The 21,704-nt window shown below is 40.8% G+C and overlaps 1 protein-coding gene across 3 annotated transcripts; it reads right to left on the bottom strand.

Annotated features, from left to right (window-relative positions):
- Nucleotides 1-2,185: 2,185 nt before the first annotated feature.
- Nucleotides 2,186-19,905, bottom strand: rbbp5 (retinoblastoma binding protein 5). Of its 3 annotated transcripts, none has more exons than XM_080420509.1 (14): nucleotides 19,761-19,905; nucleotides 18,805-18,830; nucleotides 15,823-15,995; nucleotides 15,082-15,222; nucleotides 14,641-14,803; nucleotides 13,360-13,469; nucleotides 12,191-12,310; nucleotides 11,629-11,782; nucleotides 10,168-10,239; nucleotides 9,574-9,691; nucleotides 8,597-8,666; nucleotides 7,553-7,785; nucleotides 6,345-6,557; nucleotides 2,186-2,522 (listed from the first exon to the last, which is right to left on the bottom strand). In XM_080420509.1, exons 1-14 carry the CDS (start codon nucleotides 19,777-19,779, stop codon nucleotides 2,470-2,472), a joined length of 1,665 nt encoding a protein of 554 aa, XP_080276635.1. In that variant the 5' UTR covers nucleotides 19,780-19,905; the 3' UTR covers nucleotides 2,186-2,469. The 3 variants fall into 3 exon arrangements, with proteins under 3 accessions (XP_080276635.1, XP_080276636.1, XP_080276637.1); XM_080420510.1 differs by having other exon boundaries at nucleotides 6,361-6,557; XM_080420511.1 differs by having other exon boundaries at nucleotides 6,480-6,557.
- Between the last annotated feature and the right edge of the window lie 1,799 nt (nucleotides 19,906-21,704).

Raw genomic sequence — 21,704 nt, 5'->3', positions numbered from 1 at the left:
TATTCTTTTACGGCTCTTCATCACTGTCCGGAGTGTCATTTTCAGCATTACAGTCTGTGTCGTTTTCGCAGTCACTTCCACACAAAGTTCTGTGCAAGCCAAGTTGTGTCCCCTGCATGAACATCTCTGGGTTGTACAATGGGTTTTGCACTGACATCTGACCAACTCTACAATGGCCTGTGGTGCAGGAGGAAACTTTATGGTGGTAGGTAGTATCTCTCACCATGGCTCCATGTTTGAGTGGGTCAAAAAGACTGCCACATCACAGTGGCTTGGCACCACACCCTACTTTGATCATGCACGCGTTCAATGTGCTTCTCAAGGGCACCAACTGTAGGAGGCAACTTGCTGCTTTATGCCAGATGTTTGCAAAACAGATGCCACCTGAGGTCAGGAATGCTTGTTTGGGCAGTACATCATACAAAGTTGGCCAATGCATCATTCACCTCCTGTGTTACCGTAGGTCGCCTTCCTCTGTTAGTTTCTGTTAGTGGTCAGATGTCAGTGCAAAACCCATTGCACAACCCAGAGAAGTTCATGCAGGGGACACAACTTGGCTTGCACAGAACTTTGTGTGGAAGTGACTGCGAAAACGACGCAGACTGTCTGTAATGCTGAAAATGACACCCCAGACAGTGATGACGAGCTGTAAAAGAATATTCCTGAATGATCGATCTAGTAGATATTGTATGTACATATAGTTCAATCGTTCATACTGTGTTTGCACCTTAATGTCTAATCTCATGTACATACCTGCTGCTAATGTAGCAGGTATGTACAGTACCTACCAGTGTCCCCACCTTGCACCTTATGTCTAACCTCATGTACATACTGTATCTGTTGGTTTATGCTATTTGTATATCCTTGACATGTTTTCTATTACTGTTAGATTGTTCTCCTTGCTCTCCCCGCCCTCTTCTTTTCTTCTCTTTGAAAACAACATAAACAATGGAGTTTTTCACCCATTTATTTACACCTGTAAACCTGTAAAGTCAATGAAGTGTTGATACTACACAACTATAAACACTATGTTTTACATTTACATTTGTTTTCTTGATAAATTGAGGTCTGTATTGGACTCCTTGACTTGGAAAACATATTTAATTAAGGTTGGTTGTCTAGAATCCAAGGTAGCACAAATTAGACTATATATTTTATGTGGTCCATATTGAACATACAATATGGCGGCCATGCAGGTATCTGTGCAAATGCAAACAAGGATTTTTGGATTCCCCATGCTCTGAAGATTCCAAAAGTGTATAGTTTTGCTAATCAAAAATTCGTAACAAAAGTATATTTTCTAACATAGTCAACCTGCATTTCCATGGCCATCCCCTAGGAGGCGCTGCTGCAAGTCCCTGTGCACAATCCTTTAGGTCTCTATTGGATTCCTTGACCCAGAAAACATAGGATTAGCATATTTAATTAACTTTCTATGTCGTCTAGAAGCCAAGGTAGCACAAATTATATATTTTATGGTGGCCATTTTAAATGTCCAATATACATGCAGGTGTCTGTGCAAATGCAAACATAGATTTTTGGATTCCCCATGTTCTGAAGATTAAAAAAATGTATAGTTTTGCTAATCTCCAAAGAAAATTAACTAAAGTATATATTTTTTCATAGTGAACCTGACTATACTGTGCTGTACACACTACAGTCACAATGATAATGCCAAGGTAGCTGGCCAGCACTTCAGAGACAGTTAGCGCAGTACAATGCTCAGAGACAGCTACGGCGTCCTGACACCTTGCCTTGATGATGTATATAGTAACATAGGTCTCTAGCATGTTACATTAAATACATAATTGGAGCTTTAAAATCATTACCGTCCAATCTTGAAATGTAAAATTTGTTAAGTAATTTTACCTTCATTTGATAGTTGTAGAGTGCTGTAAAAGCAGTACAACCCCAGATGATGTTGACGGTAATGTATGGCAGTAAAGGTCTTTGCACACTGAGGCCCATGCCATTTTTTAAAGAAATTGGTCAATCAGTTTATTTAAAATATATATATATAAAAAATGCAGGAAAATGTTGCAGCCAAACAGAAATCTGGGAGTTGGCGTGCAAGTGGTGTGTGTTTATTTTAATTGTCCATCATCCTTTTGTTTTTGTATGAATAAAACAGACTGTGTGCAAAGGGCTTATTGCTTCAAGGTACTTATAAATAACAGTAAAGCGCTTTCTAGCACAATATTGCTTTTATTTAAACAGTTATCAACACGTGCACTGACTGGAAACGTTGTCAAATATGTACAAGAATATAAAAAAAGGAATACAAAACCAGAAGAAAATAATAACGTCTAGCTCCATGGTGACGGAGCACGGTGGTGACAGACTGTGATGTCATGATGAGGGTTGTGACATCACAACAGTCAGTAGGGGGGGGGTGGATTCAGCAGTTCATGATTCTTTTAGCTGTTGCTGTTGTTTTTTTTCCCCCAACTCAACAGGTGGCGCTAATGATCAGTCCATCCCTCCAATATCATGCTGTTTGTAGGACTGTGATACCTGGAGTCCTGTTGAATGAACAACACCACAGTTAGAAAAAAGAAAGAAAAAAAAACTAAAAGTAGGGGTGCAACAGTTAATCAAACAAATCAATTGAATCCATTACAAAACTATGGGTTTTAATAAAAGTATAATTTTAGATTTTTTTGTTGCAGATCTACAAGCTGACAACGTGGCACTATGTGACATAGTGAGCTTGCAGACCTGCTATTTACAATTAAGTGGTTATTAAGATTTTAGAGATTGGAACTTCTTTCACCAGCCACTATGATTCCGTTTTTTTTATTCCACTTTCATCATGACATCAATTGCCAGTACATCATCATCATCTTTTGTTGCCACTGACTGTACGTATCATCGCTGTCGGCCTGTGTCGGGTGGAAACCTTGTATGTCCAAAACTTTTCAGGAAATAGAAAAAATAACCTGTGTTCCGATTGATCCAACATAGTTATAATTTAGTCACTCGTTAATTTAGTCACTCGTTAATTATTTTAACAAAGCTCTTGTCTCAGACTTCATCACTTTAAAGAAATAAAAAATGGTCAACAATAGCAGATCTACAAGCTAGAGCGCTTGTAGATCTGCTATTTATGCTACTTACTGTGAGACAGTGTAGTATGATGAAGTAAAAAAAGACAAACACAAAAAGTTGAAATACAAGGTTTCTGCCCGACAGCAATGATCTACAGTATCAGTATACAATGTAGAGCACGGTTTCCCCAAACGCTGGGTCAGGACCCAACGTTTCTACATTTGCTTTTAGTTTTTTTAACTATTATTTCAAAAGATTTTCAGAAATGTCATCCCCAAATTCTAAATTTTTCTTCAATTAAAGACACATTCAAACATAATATCAAAAGAATTCCATAAACAAAATAAAAACATTCCATTATTTAGAAGAAAAAAACTTTGAAAATAGCTGATCTACAAGCTCACAACGAGTCACATCGAGCTTGTAGATTGGCTATTTTCACTAGTTTGGATCCCGGGGAGATGTCATCAAATTTCTCTTTTGGGTCTCGAGCTAAAAAGTTTAGGAACAACTGGTGTAGAGTATACAAAAGTACACAAGAGAGCTTTAATGTTTGGAAAACAATACTCACAAGAATGGCTTTAGTTCTGTTTGTTTTGACTACGTTCTTTTTTATTATACAAAAACAAGGGGTTTGACACAAATCATGCACAGATCAAAATCTTCATAAAATCAATAAAGATCAATCAAAAATGCCATTTCAAAGCAAACTGTGTGTTGCATTGTTTCCAGACACTGTTATCATCAGAGGCAGTGTATAAGCAGACAGGACTCACTACAAACCAGGTGTTTCAGCCGGATGGGTGTGGTTTAACAGGATGTAGTGGTACACACTTCTAACAAGGCAGGCTGGGCAGACAAACCGTTTACATTACGTAGCCGGCTAGCATGCTAACGTCAGCAAGCAATGTATTTGTTTTGGTTCAGACGGCTCAACATAGGACATAAGGGGCGGTCCCCGGACGAAACACCTGTTTTTTAGGGAGTCCCATAAGCCAACACAACCGAAGCACACAGGACACAGACGACGTGGAGAAGCATACCTGCAACGTGCCAAACACACCAAGGTAAAAAAACCCACACAAGCCCAGGGAGGAGCGAGGCAGGAGCAGGAGGAGTAGGAGGGGGTCAGAGGAGGCCAAGCGGGAGGTAGATGAAACTAGCCACAGCAGGAGAGTCGGCTAGCACCCAAGGGAGAGAAGCTGCACCCACCATGCAGCCCTGATGGGATTCAACATTGGGCCTGTTCTGTCGCTGTACTAGTGGGCATGGATCCATGGACAGATAAGTCACTATGTTCTGTGTGTGTCCCCCCTACCATATCTGAGGATGTTTTTGATCGAATACCTTGATAGCGATATTGTGATATTTACTGTATTGTGACAATAACGTACATTTTCTTTTTAAATTTGCGATGCATTCGCTTTTTATCTTGATGTTGTGCTAAATGTATGAATCCAGATCGATGTTGTAACATTATTGCTCTTGTCGTATGAAAGATGTACTTTACATGGTCGGCGATCAGCTAATTGGATTTAACAACAGTGGTGACTATTTCCTCTGACATTATTTTAACATTTACATGACAATTTTGTTTGTTTAGATTTTTAGGTGAGTGGGGATTCAGGTTAGACACAGCCCTTCAACCCCATAGTGCCTGAACTCCAGAAATGGGAAAAATGTTGGCGGGGATCATTTGTGGTGCCTACCGCCTCCACTAGCCTGCCAGTGTTCAGAAATCTAGACACGCCAAGTCCACTGCAGATGAACAAGCTGCTACACTTTACCAAGAGCATGCAGACACATAAATAGAACACACACACACACACACACACACACACACACACACACACACACACACACACACAGAACAGAATAGCACACTGCATGTTGAGCTGGGGGAGAGGGTAGTAGATTTTGAGTTAAATTCGATCAAATCCAATTAACCCAATAAAGACCGGGAAAGCATCTATGTCATTTTAGATTTCTTTGGCTATTAAAAAAATTGCAGATATACAAGCTCATAGCGAGGCACCGAGTTCCACGCTACGAGCTTGTAGATCTGCTATTCTTTTGAAAAATCGTGAACATTTGTGCAAATCTTTGAATATATATGTTTTTTAAAGAGACATTTTTTAACTCAAATCTTTGCTTCTGGGGATTCTACAAATGTCTTCTAAATCCTAACAGTTTTTTTGTTTTATATTTATACTTATGTTGCTATATATCAGTGGTTTTCAAACTTTTTTCATGTCAAGGACCCCAAAATTATATGTATTTGTCCACTTACCCCCCCCCCCCCTCTCAAAATGTTTGTTCCAGGGACCCCCAGAAGCAAAGATCTGAGTTAAAAATGTATATATATATTCAAAGGTTTCCAAGATTTTTTTTCTCTCAAAAATAGCAGATCTACAAGCTCGAGTGCAAGGCTATGAGCTTGCACGTCTACAACTTTTGAATAGCCAAAGACATTAAAAAGTAACACGGATGCGTTCCTGGATTGAATGGGTTAAAATAAATGGGACACCGATATATGATTTGATGATAACTTCTAAAGTAGGCCTATGTGCACCTTTTTAATTGAATCCAGGGGGGGGTGGGGAGCTAATAGTCCTCTATTCTGGCCCACAATACAGACTGATCCGGAACACATCAATCACATATATTCTCAATCACCATACCTGGTGTCCTATATCTTTCTTGCAACAAGGACCACTTTCATATAGTCAATATTTGTGTGGACCGCCAGGGATGAAATCTACCTTTTATAAGAATAGTCATTTCTAACCTTTACCTCTATGCATTTGAGCTAGGTTGTGTATTTTTATTTTAGACATGACATCAGGGATATTATGTCACATCTATGACACTTGTTCCTGTATGGGCAAATATTCTCCTTATTACTGATATCTCATCACAAATCTGGACATTTTCCGATGCCGATATATCAGCCGTTATTTGACTTTTATGACGACATCGGTATTGGCAATGATGCAGCTGATGCAGTGTCCTGATTTTTTTTTATCTTTTACAGATTTTGAATAGGGCTTAAGTGGTTAAACAAACTAAAGTTCAAGTGCTTTTTATAATTTCTTGTTTTCTTGTTAATTGTACAATTTAAGTTAAATAGTTGAAGTTGTTAAGCAACAATGTGTGGGCCTGCATTTGTTGGTCCAGGGGGCATGTTGGTGCAGACTGAAGGCTGGGCTCAGCGCCAGCAGGAGTCAGGACTAGCAGGCTAGCAGAAGATTAGTGCAGCTCTACATTTCTGCTGGCGTAGCTTGTGGCATCCTTACCTGCCCCAAGACCCACCTCTGCTCGGCCCTTCATCCCTACTGCTCCTGTCCCGGCGCTGCCCAGGGCCTCTGGTGGATAGGAGGGCCTCTCCCCCCGGTAGGGTTTGGGCCTGAACGGGTAGTCTTTGTCTTTACCTTTGGAGCCTTTCGGCCGGCCCGCCGCCTTCTTCTTTGACTTGCTGTCGCCCTTCACTCCCAGCAATGGATGAACCTCTGTACAGAATATCACACAGAATCCAAACGTCAACCTTTGGTCTTTTGCTTCAATAGTGATACATTTATACATATGACTACCACAATAAAAAATAATAACAGAGATTAGGGATTATGGATTCAAAGTAAAGTGCAAAAGGTAAACTAAAAAGTACATGTGTACTTTTTATTGTCCCCTTGGGGAAATGCGTCCTCTGCATTTGACCCATCCGATCCTAATATAACTACTTTTGCAGCAGTGACCACTGAGCAGCCACTGAGCAGCCACGGTGCAGCGCCCGGGGACCAACTCGTTCTGATGCCAGTACCTTGGTCAAGGGCACTGGGCACTGGCAGGAGTGTGTACCCAATATGCATGTCTTTTGGTGTGGCAGGAAACCGGAGTACCCGGAGGAAACCCAACGGGAAGACGGGGAGAACATGCAAACTCCACACACTCGGACCTCCGCTGGGGATCGGACCTTCTTGCTATGAGGCAACAGTGTTAACCACTTGCGCCCACAGTGAGTATACATGCCAAGCATGTATGCTCAACTTTATTGGAGAACTGCCAAAAAGTGCAATCCTTAAGTGAGCAGCCATGATCGAACCGTTGCACCTTCGTGACGTCGAGGTGCACGGCATTAAGGTGGTGAAAATATTGGACTAAAAACTATCCTTCTGAGTTCGTTAAAGTATCCTGTATCCTAAAGTAAGTCCTGTTGGCTTTATGCCATGGCTTTTTTGTAAGTTTGGATACATGATATGGTGCCTAACAAATTTGGCAGATGTAGTTAAAACCATAATGGGACTTCAAGTTAGACATTTTGTACAGGGTGCTATTGAGCCATTTTACCCGCCAAATGTCCAACACGACATAATGTGTGATGTTTCACCAGATGCATGTGCAAAGTTTGCAACTTTTCAATCATCTTTAGGCCCTCAAAAACTGAATGTGTTTGCACTGGTCAGTGCTCTGGTTCTAATAATAGCATATTGTTCTCGCTCTCCCTTACCGTCACTGGGAACACCCGCCAGTTCAATGGTGGTGGTCCGGGCCTTCTTCTTCGTGGGGCCTCCTTCGGAGGAGGGCTGTTTCTTCTTGTCTCCGCCCCCTGAGCCATCCTCCCCGGTGCCTGCCTGGGCGGAGGCGTCGGGCGGGGGGCCAAAGGGGTTCTCCTCAGGGTCTTCCACCTCTGGAGCGATGGGGAGGTACAGCAGCGCTTTGAAGTCCTCAAGCTCCTCGTCACTACATGGGAAGAACACACACACACACACACACACACACACACACACACACACACACACACACACACACATTTCAAACCTGTATCACAGTGGTTCTTAACCCATTAAGACCTGAAGCCGATTCTACATGTCTCCTAAATCCCAACAGTATTCTGAAAAACGTATGTTTCTATATCAGTGGTGCTCAAACCTTTTTCATGTCAAGGACCCCCAAAATGATGTATTTGGCCGTGGACCCCCATCTCAAAATATTGGGTCCCAAAAGCAAAGCTTTGAGTAAAAAATGTTCGCTTTAAAAATATATACATTCAAAGATTTGCACATATTTTCACGATTTACCCCCCGTCCCGTCCCGATTCTCCGAGACCCCCGTACGTGTAATGAGGCAATCACCGGGTGGATTGCTGTGAACATTTTCAAAGGTTAGTAAAAACGCTCGGAATCGCTGGCAGTGGCTTGACACTTTTCTGAAAAACTCTGGCAGTTAAAGAGTTAATGTGGGGTCCGGGGTCCCCCAGGGGTCCTTGAAGGGGTTCCATGGGATCCCCAACAAAAGTTGTTAATATGGCATCAAATAATTTTTAACCACTTTAATATACATCGGCTGTTTGAAAATGAGCCGATCTACAAGCTCACAATGTGCCGCAATGTGACGTGTTGTGAGCTTTCTGGTGGGAGTTAGGGTTAGGGAGAAGATGGGACAAATGTGGAAAAAGTATGAACAAATTATGGATTGTGATATGATATTTAGTGACTAAATCTACTATGTTCCATAATTCTTGAATCTCTGAGAATGTGTAATAATAAGTTACCTGCTGCAGAAAGCCACTATGGGGTCAACAGTGGTTACATCAACCACCTCATCCTCCTCAGCATCTGCACCTGAAGGACACATCAATGAAAAATATGATTTGTCAGCTAAAATCAGTGATTCTCAACCGAGCCGTGAGGATATTGCAAGTGGGCCCCCAAATAATTGGCAAAACACTAACATTTTAATGATATAACATTAATATAAAAAAATATATGTAAAAACCTTGAAAGTTTGTTTTCATTGTGATGCGGACAAATATGAATAAAGTATTCTAAATCAGTTACATTGATCCAAGCCGCAACACCATAGATTGACATAAAAATAAATTAGCTCTAAAAATGCGTGGCTGCCGTGTTAAGTGGTCAGATGGGTGGGCCCCAAGATGTTTGTATGTATAATGTACTGTATATCAGCTGTTCTCAAACATTTTCTTATCAAGGACCCCCAAATATATTTTGTATTTTGTGTGGAATCCCATCTCAAAGTATTTTGACCAGGGACCCCATACAAGATTTGGGTTGTCGCAGATCTACAAGCTCTCAACGTGTCAAGTTGCAACGCGTTGTAAGCTTGTAGATCGGACAATTTCAATTTGCCTATGCATACAGCGCAAAAAAGTGGTTAAACCGATTTTTTATACTATATTAACTCTTTCACTGCCAATAAAATAAAAAAAATATTGCGAACTTTGCCATATTTTTTTGTTTGTTTTTTCAAAGAAAAAAAAAAGTGCTTAGGAAGCGAGATACAGCCTTTTTCAGTTATAGGTTAAACAAAGAGTGGATGGAGCTGCAAATCTTCAGATAATGATATCTTGGGTTCTGAACACTTTAAAAAAAGTTCTGGCACTGAGGGTATAACCATAAAACTCGGGATAACTCGGGGCTTGGCACTGAGAGAGTTAACAAATTGGGTTCCCGCACCCCACTTTGAGAACCACTAATATACATAATGTACAACGCATGTGTGGCTTACCCGTCTGCTCTGGTTCGCTCTTATCCTCATCCTCGATATCGAACTCTGACTCACGCTCCTCATACTCCACGTTTTCATCGAGCTCTTTGAAGTCTGGGGCGAAAGCGCTCCAGTTTTCCTACAAACACAAGACCGCGTGTTCCACACCATGTTAACATGTCTAGTGGGCAAGAGGTTTCTGCCCAACAGGCAGCAATGATATATTGTCACTACAGACGATAAATGTCATAGATTTGTTTATAAATGTTGAGTGCTTGTGGAGAATGGTGTTAAAATTAACAAGCCGACAGATTAAGCCTAGCTCACACTACAGGAGACAAAAAAACTAAAAGTCTAATTGAAAGAGAAAGGACTGAGGCCCCATCAGAGCTGAAGTTGACCAGAAAAAGAACAGTCCTCTTTACTCTTGAAGAGGACAGAGTACAGTTTGTAGAAGACAATCGATTAGTTTGACAAACTGTTGCACACAAACAGTAGCTGAAAGTGGTTAAGTAGAATATTAGTCCAAACTCAACCCAAAAAAAGGGAATCATCTGAGAAAACAAGTTGCACAGCAAGGATTCTTACGTGAACCCTGTCTCACAGTCCACTTACCACTTGGTTCTGAGCCCAGATGGACACCACCCCACTAGAGATAGACGCTATGATGGGGCGCACAGGATGCCACTGTGGAAAGAGGAAAGGTTACATAGATGAATACATCTTCATCAGGGAATAAACACTTTACAATTCAGTTTTCCTACCAGTACTGTATGTATACCATGCCTGAGGAAGGTTGTGTGTGACCGAAACGTTGCTTAATAAATCCTTCATGTACCATGAGAGTGGCAGTGTGCGGGTAATCTTTTATTGTTGATGTTCACCTATGCACCTGCTTTTAATCCAGGTGTGTGGAAGTTTTGTACTGACCCACTAGTTCTGTGGAAAGTGAGACTGATCCTCAAGATCACATTTTCATGCTCTCCACTGGGCATTTCAAGCTACTGTACATACGGTAGTTAGGAGTTAACACAAGATGATCTAACTGCTAGCCTGCTGGGGGACTGCAGATGATTCATCCTGTGCTAGTGGTGGTACAGTCTTTTTGACATCATATATCAGATGTTTACTAATATTAAGCCTGGTTTGTGCATCGTCGTCACTCATCTCAAATAGCCAATCTAAAAGTCCACAAAGCATCGGGAGCTGTGTGCATTATCATCGTGTTGCATTTCATGCGTCTTCACCCTGCTTATGAAGTGCAAGAACATATTTGATTTATTTTCTGTGTTCAACACTTGCTCTGATCCGTAAGGTCCATTTGCTTCCATTTGTAAACTCTCTGGGATACAAATAGGCATTTCATTCCTTTGCACCATCATAGCTCCGGATGGACACAAATTATGGTGCATGACTCTATGCCTTTTTTCATCACATTGCTAAATGCACAGAACAGCAGCCAGATTTTGGTTGGTTATCAGAATATTGAGAAGCCTTTGTTATAAGTCAGTATTATTTAACAAAAAAGGACTTCTTGATGGTTTTCTGAAATTGTTGATGTTGGCAAATATAACCTTCCCGTTGACAGTGACACATCTCTTCCATTTGTTTTTATTATCAATAAATGATAATGGAAGTGAATTAATGGCAATGCATCGCAAATCGCAATAATAGGAATATAATCAAATCGTCAGGTACCTAGCGATTTACGCCCCGTGTGCAACTACCTAGTACGCATGATGGCAGTGCATTTTCGTCCATGCACTTTGCACGGTCTTCTCCTTCTTTAGAGAAGTGCAATCATACTTTCAACTTTCTTTGTCTACTAAACATGGCCACCCAGAAGTGTTGACTGCCTCGTTCGACAGACACTTGCTCTATGATCCGAGATCGGTGGGCGTTCACTCACTCACAGTCACTTGCAATGCAGAGCCAACCGGTGCAATTGAGCAGAGCAGTGAAGAATCTGGGATCCGTTAATGGGAACCGTTAATGCAAAAGTGATGGAACCAATTCCGGTTCTGCAAAAGAACCGGTTCCGCGTCCCAACCCTAGCTGCATGTACGGTATACTTACAGCAACGTCGAGAAGCAGCTCTCCTCTGGTTCCGTGGAGGATTTTCACCAGGTTGCCGATGCTCTTCTCCCAGATGTAGAGGGCGTGCTGCCTGGCTGAGCCCGCCACGATGTACTCCCCATCCCCTGAAAAACAGCACCGCTTCCACGGTGTCCTGCAGGACAAGGGAAGGGCAGCGGACCAGTGGAGGACACGGAGAGAGGGGAGCAAAAGAAAGACATGAGAGGGTGAGGAGAATCCAAGAGGTCAGAATAATAATAATAATGTGACTTAAGGCCCCTACATACTAAACTGACTTTGTCGGTATAGCTGTCTGAATACAGTGCACGTGGTTGCAGTGTTAAATCAGTTGCAAAGGTGAAGTACTCCCTCTTACGGTATAAACGTTAAAGGTGTCATGATTATTATTTTCTTAATAAGTGTCAGATAGCTTTAAGTTGTGATAGTAATAATTGCTATAGAGTGTTCATTCAGTAACAGGGGTCCCCCGGTCTCTCCAGATGTGGTTAATTTAAGGCAGAGAGTTAAAAATGGAGGCGTCAGGGTGCTGCAGCTACAGTACCTGTTGACCAGGTCTTGGAGTTTCTGCATGGGTTCAGGTTCTCCGTCTCTGCCGCAGGTCAGGATCTCCCTGCCGTCATACACCCTGATGATTCTGTCTGCTGTGTTGATGAGGAAACAGCTGAGAGACAGACAGAGAGAACAGAGGGAGGGAGGAAGGCATGCTTAATCACTAAAACCATATTATACTTTTGTGCACAAGTATAATTAGTAGATACAGTATAGCACACATTTATAGCACAAAAATATGTTTCTATCTAGTTGTATCCCTGTACGGTTGAATTGCCTTCTCCGGTGACTGTAAGATGATGAATGAATCTAGGCTTGGGTTGTTTACATGGACATTTGTGACATATCGTATATTGTGACTCCAGATGTTGCTTATTTTTGTATAACCCCACACTGGTATTGGGAGTTGTTTTTGAACATCATGTGTACACTACGGCAGATATTTCGGCATTGTGGGATCACTGCAGTTTGTTAAAATGACATACCTTTCATTGTTGGTGCGTTTTTAGGTACCATGCCAGCTCAGATTAAAAGCCTCGACTCGCATTGTAACTCAACTGCGCCACTCAGTGGCTGTAGCTGGTCACTTTTGGAAAATATGCTTCTAAGTAGGTCGTCATTGAAATTGATCATTTTAAAATTACATTTTGGACTATTACAATGGGCAACATATTGCTTTTACAGAAACATTGCATCGAGCATGGAAAACTACATATGGACAAGCCTACTCAGGACTTTACTGTGTGTAGCACACATTCAAAATCTCACATGTATCATTTTCAGGAAGTCCACTTAAAGATGTTGTTTGGTTAATACAAAAACTGTTTTGTTAAGAAGTAAAAGCTCTAGATTCTGACAATAATCACTGCTATGGAGTGCTTGGTCTCCCCATCTCTCCAGTAAACAGAAAATATATTTTCAGTTTATCACCTTCAATTTTATAGTATTCCAATTCCGATTTTGTCTGCTCATTTATTTAATTTAATACAGGTGTGCCTTGAGATTTTGATTTGCCCATTGGTGTGCCTTGGACACCAAAACATTTAACTGGTCAAATAAATTAAAAGATCAACTTTGTCAGCACGGGACACCTACAATCTTTCTGTGGAGATTCAGTGCCGCAGAGTGGATTTTGTCCCCATTCCTTCACATTTCACTCACCTGCCCTTGCGTGCAAACTCGATGGACTTGATAGCTGTGGTGTTACTGGTCCCTGTGGTCACTCTGAAGGACGCCACCAGCTCCTGACTGTGTGTGTTTAACACCAGGATCTACACACAACAAAACAACACAACAACACTATGAGATGAGACAAGTCAAGGTGTCTCACATATTGCAAAATACACTCACCGGCCACTTTATACGGTACACTTGTCAAACTGCTCCTTAAGGCAAATTTCTTAACAGACAATCACGAGGCAGCAACTCAATGCATTTATGAATGTACACATGGTCAAGATGTTCTGCTCTGCTGCAGGTTCTCCCACACAACTATCCTTCTCCGTTCTCTACACTGGCTCCCTGTAGCGGCTCGCATCCAGTTTAAAACCAAGGAACAGCTCCTTCTTATCTCCGGGCTATGGTCGATGCCTACACCCCTGCCCGACCACTTCGGTCTGCCACCTCTGGGCGACTGATTGCCTCGTCACTCAAGGGTCCTTCTTTTTTTCTGTTCTGGCCCCACAGTGGTGGAATGAACTTCCCACTGATGTCAGGACAGCAGAGTCACTGCCCATCTTTCGCCGCAGGCTGAAAACCCACCTCTTCAGGAAACACTACCCTTCCTCTTTGCCTGGCCTACTTGTTGTTAACTAGTTGTACGAACGCTTGTTTTATTGGATCTTGTTTAGTCAATACACTTATTTGTTTTAGCTCTTGCTCAACTGTTTAAGGGAAATAGGTAGCTGATATATTGCACTTTTACCTTAGCGCTAGGTATACTCTTGGTTGCTTGTTTTTGCAGAAAATGCACTTAAGACTTCTGGTGATTAGTAGTTTTCGTTCCCTACCTATGTTGAATGCACTTATTGTAAGTCGCTTTGGATAAAAGCGTCTGCTAAATGACTGTAATGTAATGTAATCATTTAAATGACTTTGAACGTGGCATGGTTGTTGGTGCCAAACAGGCTGGTCTGAGTATTTCATAAACTGCAGATCTACAGGGATTTTTAAACACAAAACCATCTCTAGGGTTTACAGAGAATGGTCAGAAAAAGAGAAAATATTCATTGAGCAACAGTTCTGTGGGCGAAGATGCTTTGTTGATGCCAAAGGTGAGAGGAGAATGGCCAGACTAGTTCGAGCTGACAACGGTCACTCAAATAAGGGTAAGTGTATACGACCGTACAAACAATTTAAGATTTTTTTTCTTTTTATGCAGAAGCAAATTTTATAATAATAATGAATAAAAAAAGAGAATACAAGGTAAAACACAGCCCTCACCTTTCCCTTGGCGTTGCCAGTGTAGATGAACTCGCCGCGCCTGTCGAAGGCCGCTACTACGTTGAGGTCAGAGTCGTCGTCCACAGGAAGCACCACGTGTTTGGAGTCCGATAACGTCAACAGAACCGGAGCAGACTTCATGGGACACACCAGAACCTTGTCTCTAAAACACACAGGAACAATTCTACGTAAGTATTCAAATTTATCAATCCACCCTTCACCTTTAAGCACTTTCAACCTGGCACCCCTATGTGGCTAAAATAGCCGATCTACACGTTCAGAATGTGTTGTGACGCATTGTGAGCCTGTAGGCTATTTTTGTACGGCACCATTGTACTAAGAAGTATAATACAGGGTTAAGTGGTTAATCTGGTGGTACTGCAAGTTGAGTTTTATAACAGTGGTTCTCAAACATTTTTATGTCAAGTTTAGAACACTCACAGGTCTCTGGGATGGTACTGGAGTTTGAGGATGGGCGAGGGGAAGCGGAACCTCTGGTCACAGTCCCCTGTCAGGACGTCCCACTGTGACACAATGTTGTCTGTTGACGCACTCACCAGCTTGTGACCGTCTCGACTCCAACTGCAAACAGACACACAGATAGAGACAAAACCCTTCAAGGTATAGGACTGTGGTTCTCAAATGGCTTCAGAGACCTGAATTTAGAATCACACCAAGAAAACAGTGTGTGTGTGTGTGTGTGTGTGTGTGTGTGTGTGTGTGTGTGTGTGTGTGTGTGTGTGTGTGTGTGTGTGTGTGTGTGTGTGTGTGTGTGTGTGTGTGTTTACGGTCCCACCAGACTTTGTGCAGGCGTCTTTTTGCCTGCACAACACAGCGTTTTATACTTTATTAACAGTTTTGCGTTTTGATGGCATTGCACGGTTTTACGCCCATTGCCCACACCTTGCGTTTATGCCCTCTTGAAGCCAGGCCCAGGGTGCCCATGGTACACAGGCAAAGATAATAAGATATTGCTTTAAAAACAAATTTTGTGTGATCGGGCGGGGACCTGAAAGTGTGTGACAGTTGCGTATCTGGTTGCCTGGCAACATGAAGACAAAATGCACCGTAAGCTGCATTGTAGACTGCACGAAGAAGGCGTTGTGCACAAGCTGCGTTTTTCAGCCTTCAACCAAAGTCCGGTGTGCCCATGCCCATAACCTAAAAGGTCCAATGTATTACCATAAAGAGCAGACAGGATGGATATGTGCACTGATGATTTTAGCGATGCCTCGTGTGAGAAAGTCCCAGATGACGATGCGGCCATCATTGCATCCCACTGCCAGCAGGGTGCCCCAGCGGTTGAAGGTACACGTGAGCGCCATGCTAATACAGTCCAGAGTGCCATCTGACTCCTGAAAAGACACATAAGAGGACACAACATCTTTACAGCTTTTCACAACAGAAATTCAAGCTTAATTCAAGCACTTTCCCATAATATTTGCTGCATAGATACATTCTGTAAACAGACCGTCTTTTTTTACATTAGTACGAGTAGTTATACGTTATGTTATCTTGGGTGCGTATTGTGAATCATCTTCACATAAGGAGGTTCTACAGTATGTAAACAATTCACACATTTTATAACAGCTCAGTAAGTTGAGCACACGCATCACTGGTGTATATCTAAAAGTAGCTCTCCACCGCACCGACATCGGCGGCGATAAGTGTTGGAAAGCGTCTGTTGCAGAGAATCTGCTGTTGAATGGGCGGTGGGTGCACTGTCGCGTCGGACGTTGTAGGGAGGCTTTCGACCGTCAGATATAGAGCTCTCTGGTTGGCTGGGGGCTAGGGACCCTTTCTAAAATGCGGGACATTTATTTTGTCTGACTACAGCACATATCCATGGTATATACACAATACTACAGCTGCAGGTGTGCTCAAAATGCAGCTGCAGGTGTGCTCAAAATGCAGACACAAAGCGTGGGACAGTGCAGGCTTGTCTCATTCCAATCTGGGAACCCAGCGCCAAATGAAAAGGAAAAACAGCGCCCTCTGCTGTTTTTGACTATCTCAGTTGGCTCTGGGAGGAAGAAAACGTAGCACCCGTGCGCAAGGAAACCGGGGTTTTGGTCTGCCTTCAGCGCATCACTTCCGGTGGTGCGACTATGTTTTCATTCCCACTAACAATATTTCTACACGGAACACTAACACCACTTCTCCCAGAGAACATGGATTGTTTTGGTTATAAGCCCACTTGTTTCTATGATGAAAGAGCAAGTTAAATCTTTCTTTCCGTGGTTTTGTCTGCTCCGCGGACGCTATTGTTAAATGAGTGTCGGTTTGTTTCGAGTGGGGAAGGATCGACGGACACGTGAATCCCGCCCACTACATTTGATTGGGTAAAGCGCGGCCTTCTACCTGATCTGAAGGCACGCCCACGTGTAGGCTTAGGCTACTGCGTACATGTTATGACGAACCTCCCCGACAGAATCTGTTCTTGAGAGATTAGTCTCATTCAAATACCGAACTGTCAGCTGTCATATTTTCTCTTAAACTAAACTATAGCGTATGCTGTATCTTTAACTTAAATCATATTTTTTTCCTTTAAGACAAGAAAGGTCTGTAAAAACACAGAAGCAACCGGTGTTCTATAGGTTTCACTTGAGTTTTATTTTACCATTGCAAACCAGAGTGCTCATTCTCCAACTGTTTCATGGGACAATTAATATACTGGGAGGATACTAGATTGGCCATTTTATCAATTGAAAATTATGATGATGAAACGTTGGATTGCTTCGTGGATTCACAAGGCTTGTGTGGTGAGTAGCCTATCCTACAGTAGGCTACTCGAACAGAAATGACAGGCTTCCATTTTCTTCTTATAATTCTAGTTATTTATTATATTGTATCGATCATTAGTTGAAGTAAAATTATATGGCTGTGTGCGCATTATGCTGCCACTTGCTGCAGGCATGCAGTGTTTATTGTTTTAATTAACATTAAATATGAAAGATATTATCCACCAAAATAGAGATAACCGTGTGCCTATGCCCTAGGCAGTTATTTGTATAATTCCTCAAATGATTTAAGCATGTACATGTTCATGTGTTTGTTGTTGAAAAACCATAGGCTATTTTTAGCACCATAGTAGAGTCTGTATTTTTAGCACCATAGTAGAGTCTGTTGTTGTTGAAAAAAACATCAAACCATTAGCCAGAGGCAATTTTTAGCTGAATGCACCTGAGAGCCGACTACTATGGTGCTAAACATAGCCTATGGCTTGACAACGTGTTTTTCAACAACAAACCTGCTGCTATCCGAGGGTCGAAAGCCGACCGAACTTGCTCGTTCGGCTTTTGACGCTTCCCTAAAACTTGCGACCAGACGCGACCCACCGCCCATTCAGCAGATTTTTGGCAACAGACGCTTTCCAACACTTAACCGCCACTGACTTCGGTGCGGTGGAGAGCTACCTTAAGGGGTACAGTTTTATAACATACAAGATTAGTATGGTTAACTTAAATCACTGCCATCACTGCACCTCCCAAGTACAAGTCTATGAGTTCATTATAAAATAATACCTGTTATTATAACCTGTGCAATGTTATTGCTTTATCTATTTCTGTCTGTGCAATATTACTGTAGAATTATTGCTCAGTGTTCACTTCAAACGTGGTCCGCACCAAGCCAAATTCCTTGTTATGTGAACATACTTGGCCAACATCCAGATTCTGTTTCCAAAACCTACTTCTACTTTATACTTAATCCGTATTTGTGTATTAACTGGTTAATGACATATTTATAATGTGACGCGTTGTGAGCTTGTCAATCTGCTATTTTCAGCTAAATATTTCCCCACAATAACAGAAAAAAGACACTAGCAAGTGTAAAGTGGTTAAGCCAAAAACAAATATATAATATAGGTAGATTGGTGCAGGCAAGAGAAAAGCAAATGTCCAATGCATAAACATAGCAGAAGCTTGTAAAGTGATTGGACAGTGTTGCTACAGTCTCTGACGTCAAAACACCTAATTCCTATGAATTGAATACACAGGACCCCAATAGAAATAAGCCATACTGCTTTCTTGGGTTTATACTTTTTAGCATCCTTTTGTAAGAAACTGTACCTCTGTGCTTTTTTTTTGCAAACTGTTAATAAAAGCATTCAATCAATACTATATCTCACTTGTACTAGTAGAATTAATGAACAGATTTGCATACCTCTGGATAGTTCTGCCCGAATGACTCTGTAAACAAAGCAAAGGAATATAATGAATAATATAATATTGAATATATTCAAAATAAAATATATATAACAAAAAATTATGATCACATAATAAATAAGAAAAATGTTTGTTTACACACAGAGTATATAAACCGACAAGCTGACAAGCTTTTTGTGTAAGATAGCTTGTAGATCTGTTCTTTGTGACACCGTCATACCACTCAGTATAAAGACAAAGCCATTCATACTAAATGTAACGGAACTTCTAAGATTACATAATGTTGATAATTCATCCTCTACATGTTCACAGTACACTAGTTTAGCACAGATAAATACCAGTATAAATACAGTTTATAACAGTGGTGTAAAGTAACTAAGTACATTTACTCAAGTACTGTACTTAAGTAAAATGTTGACTTATTTTTACTTTAGTAGAGTATTAACCATTTTCAGTACTTTTACTCCGCTACATATCAGAGGCAAATAAGAATACTTTTACTCCACTATAATTATTTGAAAAAGTTACTAGTTACTTTGTAGATTGTGTTTATTATTACAAAACATAAATATTTTTATACATTTGAAAACGTGTGAAACAGGACATTCTGCATAATGACTATTTTCTACTTTTGATACTTTAAGTGCATTTCGATACCAATACGTTTGTACTTTTACTCAAGTAAATTTTGAACATCGGACTTTTAAATGTAACAGAGTATTTCTATACTGTGGTACAGTGCTGATACTTTTACTTAATTCAAACAATTTAGCACTTCTTCCATCACTGCAGTTTACAGTAATTAAGTAGTTAACAATGATTTATTTGACTAATCGAACACCACTGCCATGCTAGGCTAACATGCTAACAAGCTGTTCTCGTCGTAGCGACTAAACGGATCTCGTGAACATTTCTAGACTTAATAAATAACACAAAAAAACTATTAATATTTACCGAGCAATTCTAAGTTCATTGTGAAGAGATTAACTCATCCAAACAGGGTGAATGCAGCGCTGTGTTGTTGTTCTGCACGGCGTCACACAACAGTTAGCCTCAGATTAGCCTCCGATGCTAACATATCAACAGCGCGACTGGCGCCTAGCCGTCAACAAAGGACCCCAAACAAAGAGGCATCACACAAACATGCCTGAATGGAAATTCAGTGGGGGGGGGAAGTACTTAATTGTTTTACTTAAGTAAAAGTATCAATACTGCAATGCAGAAATACTGTTACAAGTAAAAGTCCGGTATTCAACATTTACTTGAGTAAAAGTACAAAAGTATTGGCATCAAAATGTACTTAAAGTATCAAAAGTAGAAAGTACTCATTATGCAGAATGTCCCATTTGACACGTTTTAAAATGTATACAAATATTTTAAAAATAGCTGATCTACAAGCTCACAATGCATCGCATCGCTACGCATGTGAGCTTGTAGATCAGCTATTTTAAAATGGCCAAAATGGGTTGGAGTGGAGTAGTTAATTAATATTTTGTAATAATAATCAAAATCTACAAAGTAACTAGTAACTAAAGTTTTCAAATAATTGAAGTGGAGTAAAAGTACAAAATATGCCTCTGAGATGTATGGAGTAGAAGTGAAAGTATAGAAAATTGGAAATACTCCAGTATTAAGTAAAAAAAAAAACATACCTCAAAATTGTACTTAAGTACAGTACTTGAGTAAATGTACTTAGTTACTTTACACCACTGGCTATACTAAGTAAACCTTTTGTTGCCTTTATTATATTGTATTATAATACAATATAATAAAGGCAACAAAAGGTTTACTTAGTATAGCTAACTTTCGAGTTGTTTTACATTTGATTTGATATTATTATTTATTTTTAATTGTATTGTAAGAATTTCAAATAAAGTGAATAATTAGTTAAATTAAACTACTCGTGAAACAGTCCCAAGCCACATTTTGGCCCCGGTGACCTGCTGAAGCAGTTCACGGTTACTTTCAATAAAACCTGACGTCTTATCACGCAACTGCACATGAAAGAGCCAACATGGCGTACTTGAGCCTCAAACCAGCGTTGCCATCTGCTATTTTCCAAAAAATCTCTAAAACTATTTGACATTTTAACAACACAAATCTTGTATGGCATAAATGTTTTCAGATGGGGGGGTCCACAGACAAATAGGCTACATATTAATTTGGGGGGTTCTTGACATGAACATGTTTGAGAACAACTGGTTTAAACATTAGGAAGTCCACATAAGCAACTGCACTTTAGAAACAACAAGGCCAAATTGCCAATAAAAGCAACTGCGCTACACTTTAGAAACAAGCCCCAAAAAAACGCAACCCTCAACTACCAATAACTTACAAGCAACTTTACAGAAAAACAAGCCCAAAGTCGCTTATAATAAGCAGACATGGCAACGCTATCAATGCCGTGGAAACACGGGCCTCTCTGCATCGTTCTGAAACGGACCAATGGGAGCAGAGCATTATGTAGGTCACTAGACGTGTTATGATTATGACACCCAGCAGGCAGCATAGAAGTACAACACCTAGAAAAGGTGAATAGTTAGGAACGCAGTGTACTCTAAAGTACCCAATGTGCAGTCTGATTCTGCAAAGTAACCAAAGCTGTGGGTAAATGCGGAAGTGAAAAATGAAGTTAAATATTTATTTTTTAAATAATAGGAGTAAACGTATAAGTAGCAGAAAAAATGAAATACTCAAGTAAAGTATTAGGCCTATCTCAAAATTGGAAATTGTAGCCTACTTTTAATTACAGCATTTGTACCCACATGTTCAGAACCTTTGTGTCTAACAACTCATCGTGTAGTGAGTTCATGTCTATGTTATCATACATCTACAACTTCCGGTGTGCTGGAAAAAACAGAGCATGCGCACTGGCTTTTTTTTTTTATGAAACCATAA

This window comes from Gymnoscopelus braueri, assembly GCF_963280865.1.
Source record: "Gymnoscopelus braueri genome assembly, chromosome: 3".
NCBI classification, from domain to species: Eukaryota; Metazoa; Chordata; class Actinopteri; order Myctophiformes; family Myctophidae; genus Gymnoscopelus; species Gymnoscopelus braueri.
Note: the sequence above shows the minus strand (reverse complement) of the source record. Positions and strands in the feature narration are given on the sequence as shown.

What these genes read in the sequence shown, in the direction of transcription:
- rbbp5 (XM_080420509.1), bottom strand. An exon ending in CAGTACCATCCCAGAGACCT is followed by an intron (nt 14,804 to 15,081) that starts GTGAGTGTTCTA and finishes TGTGTGTTTTAG; the next exon opens with AGACAAGGTTCTGGTGTGTC. An exon ending in CTCCAAGACCTGGTCAACAG is followed by an intron (nt 11,783 to 12,190) that starts GTACTGTAGCTG and finishes CTTGTCCTGCAG; the next exon opens with GACACCGTGGAAGCGGTGCT.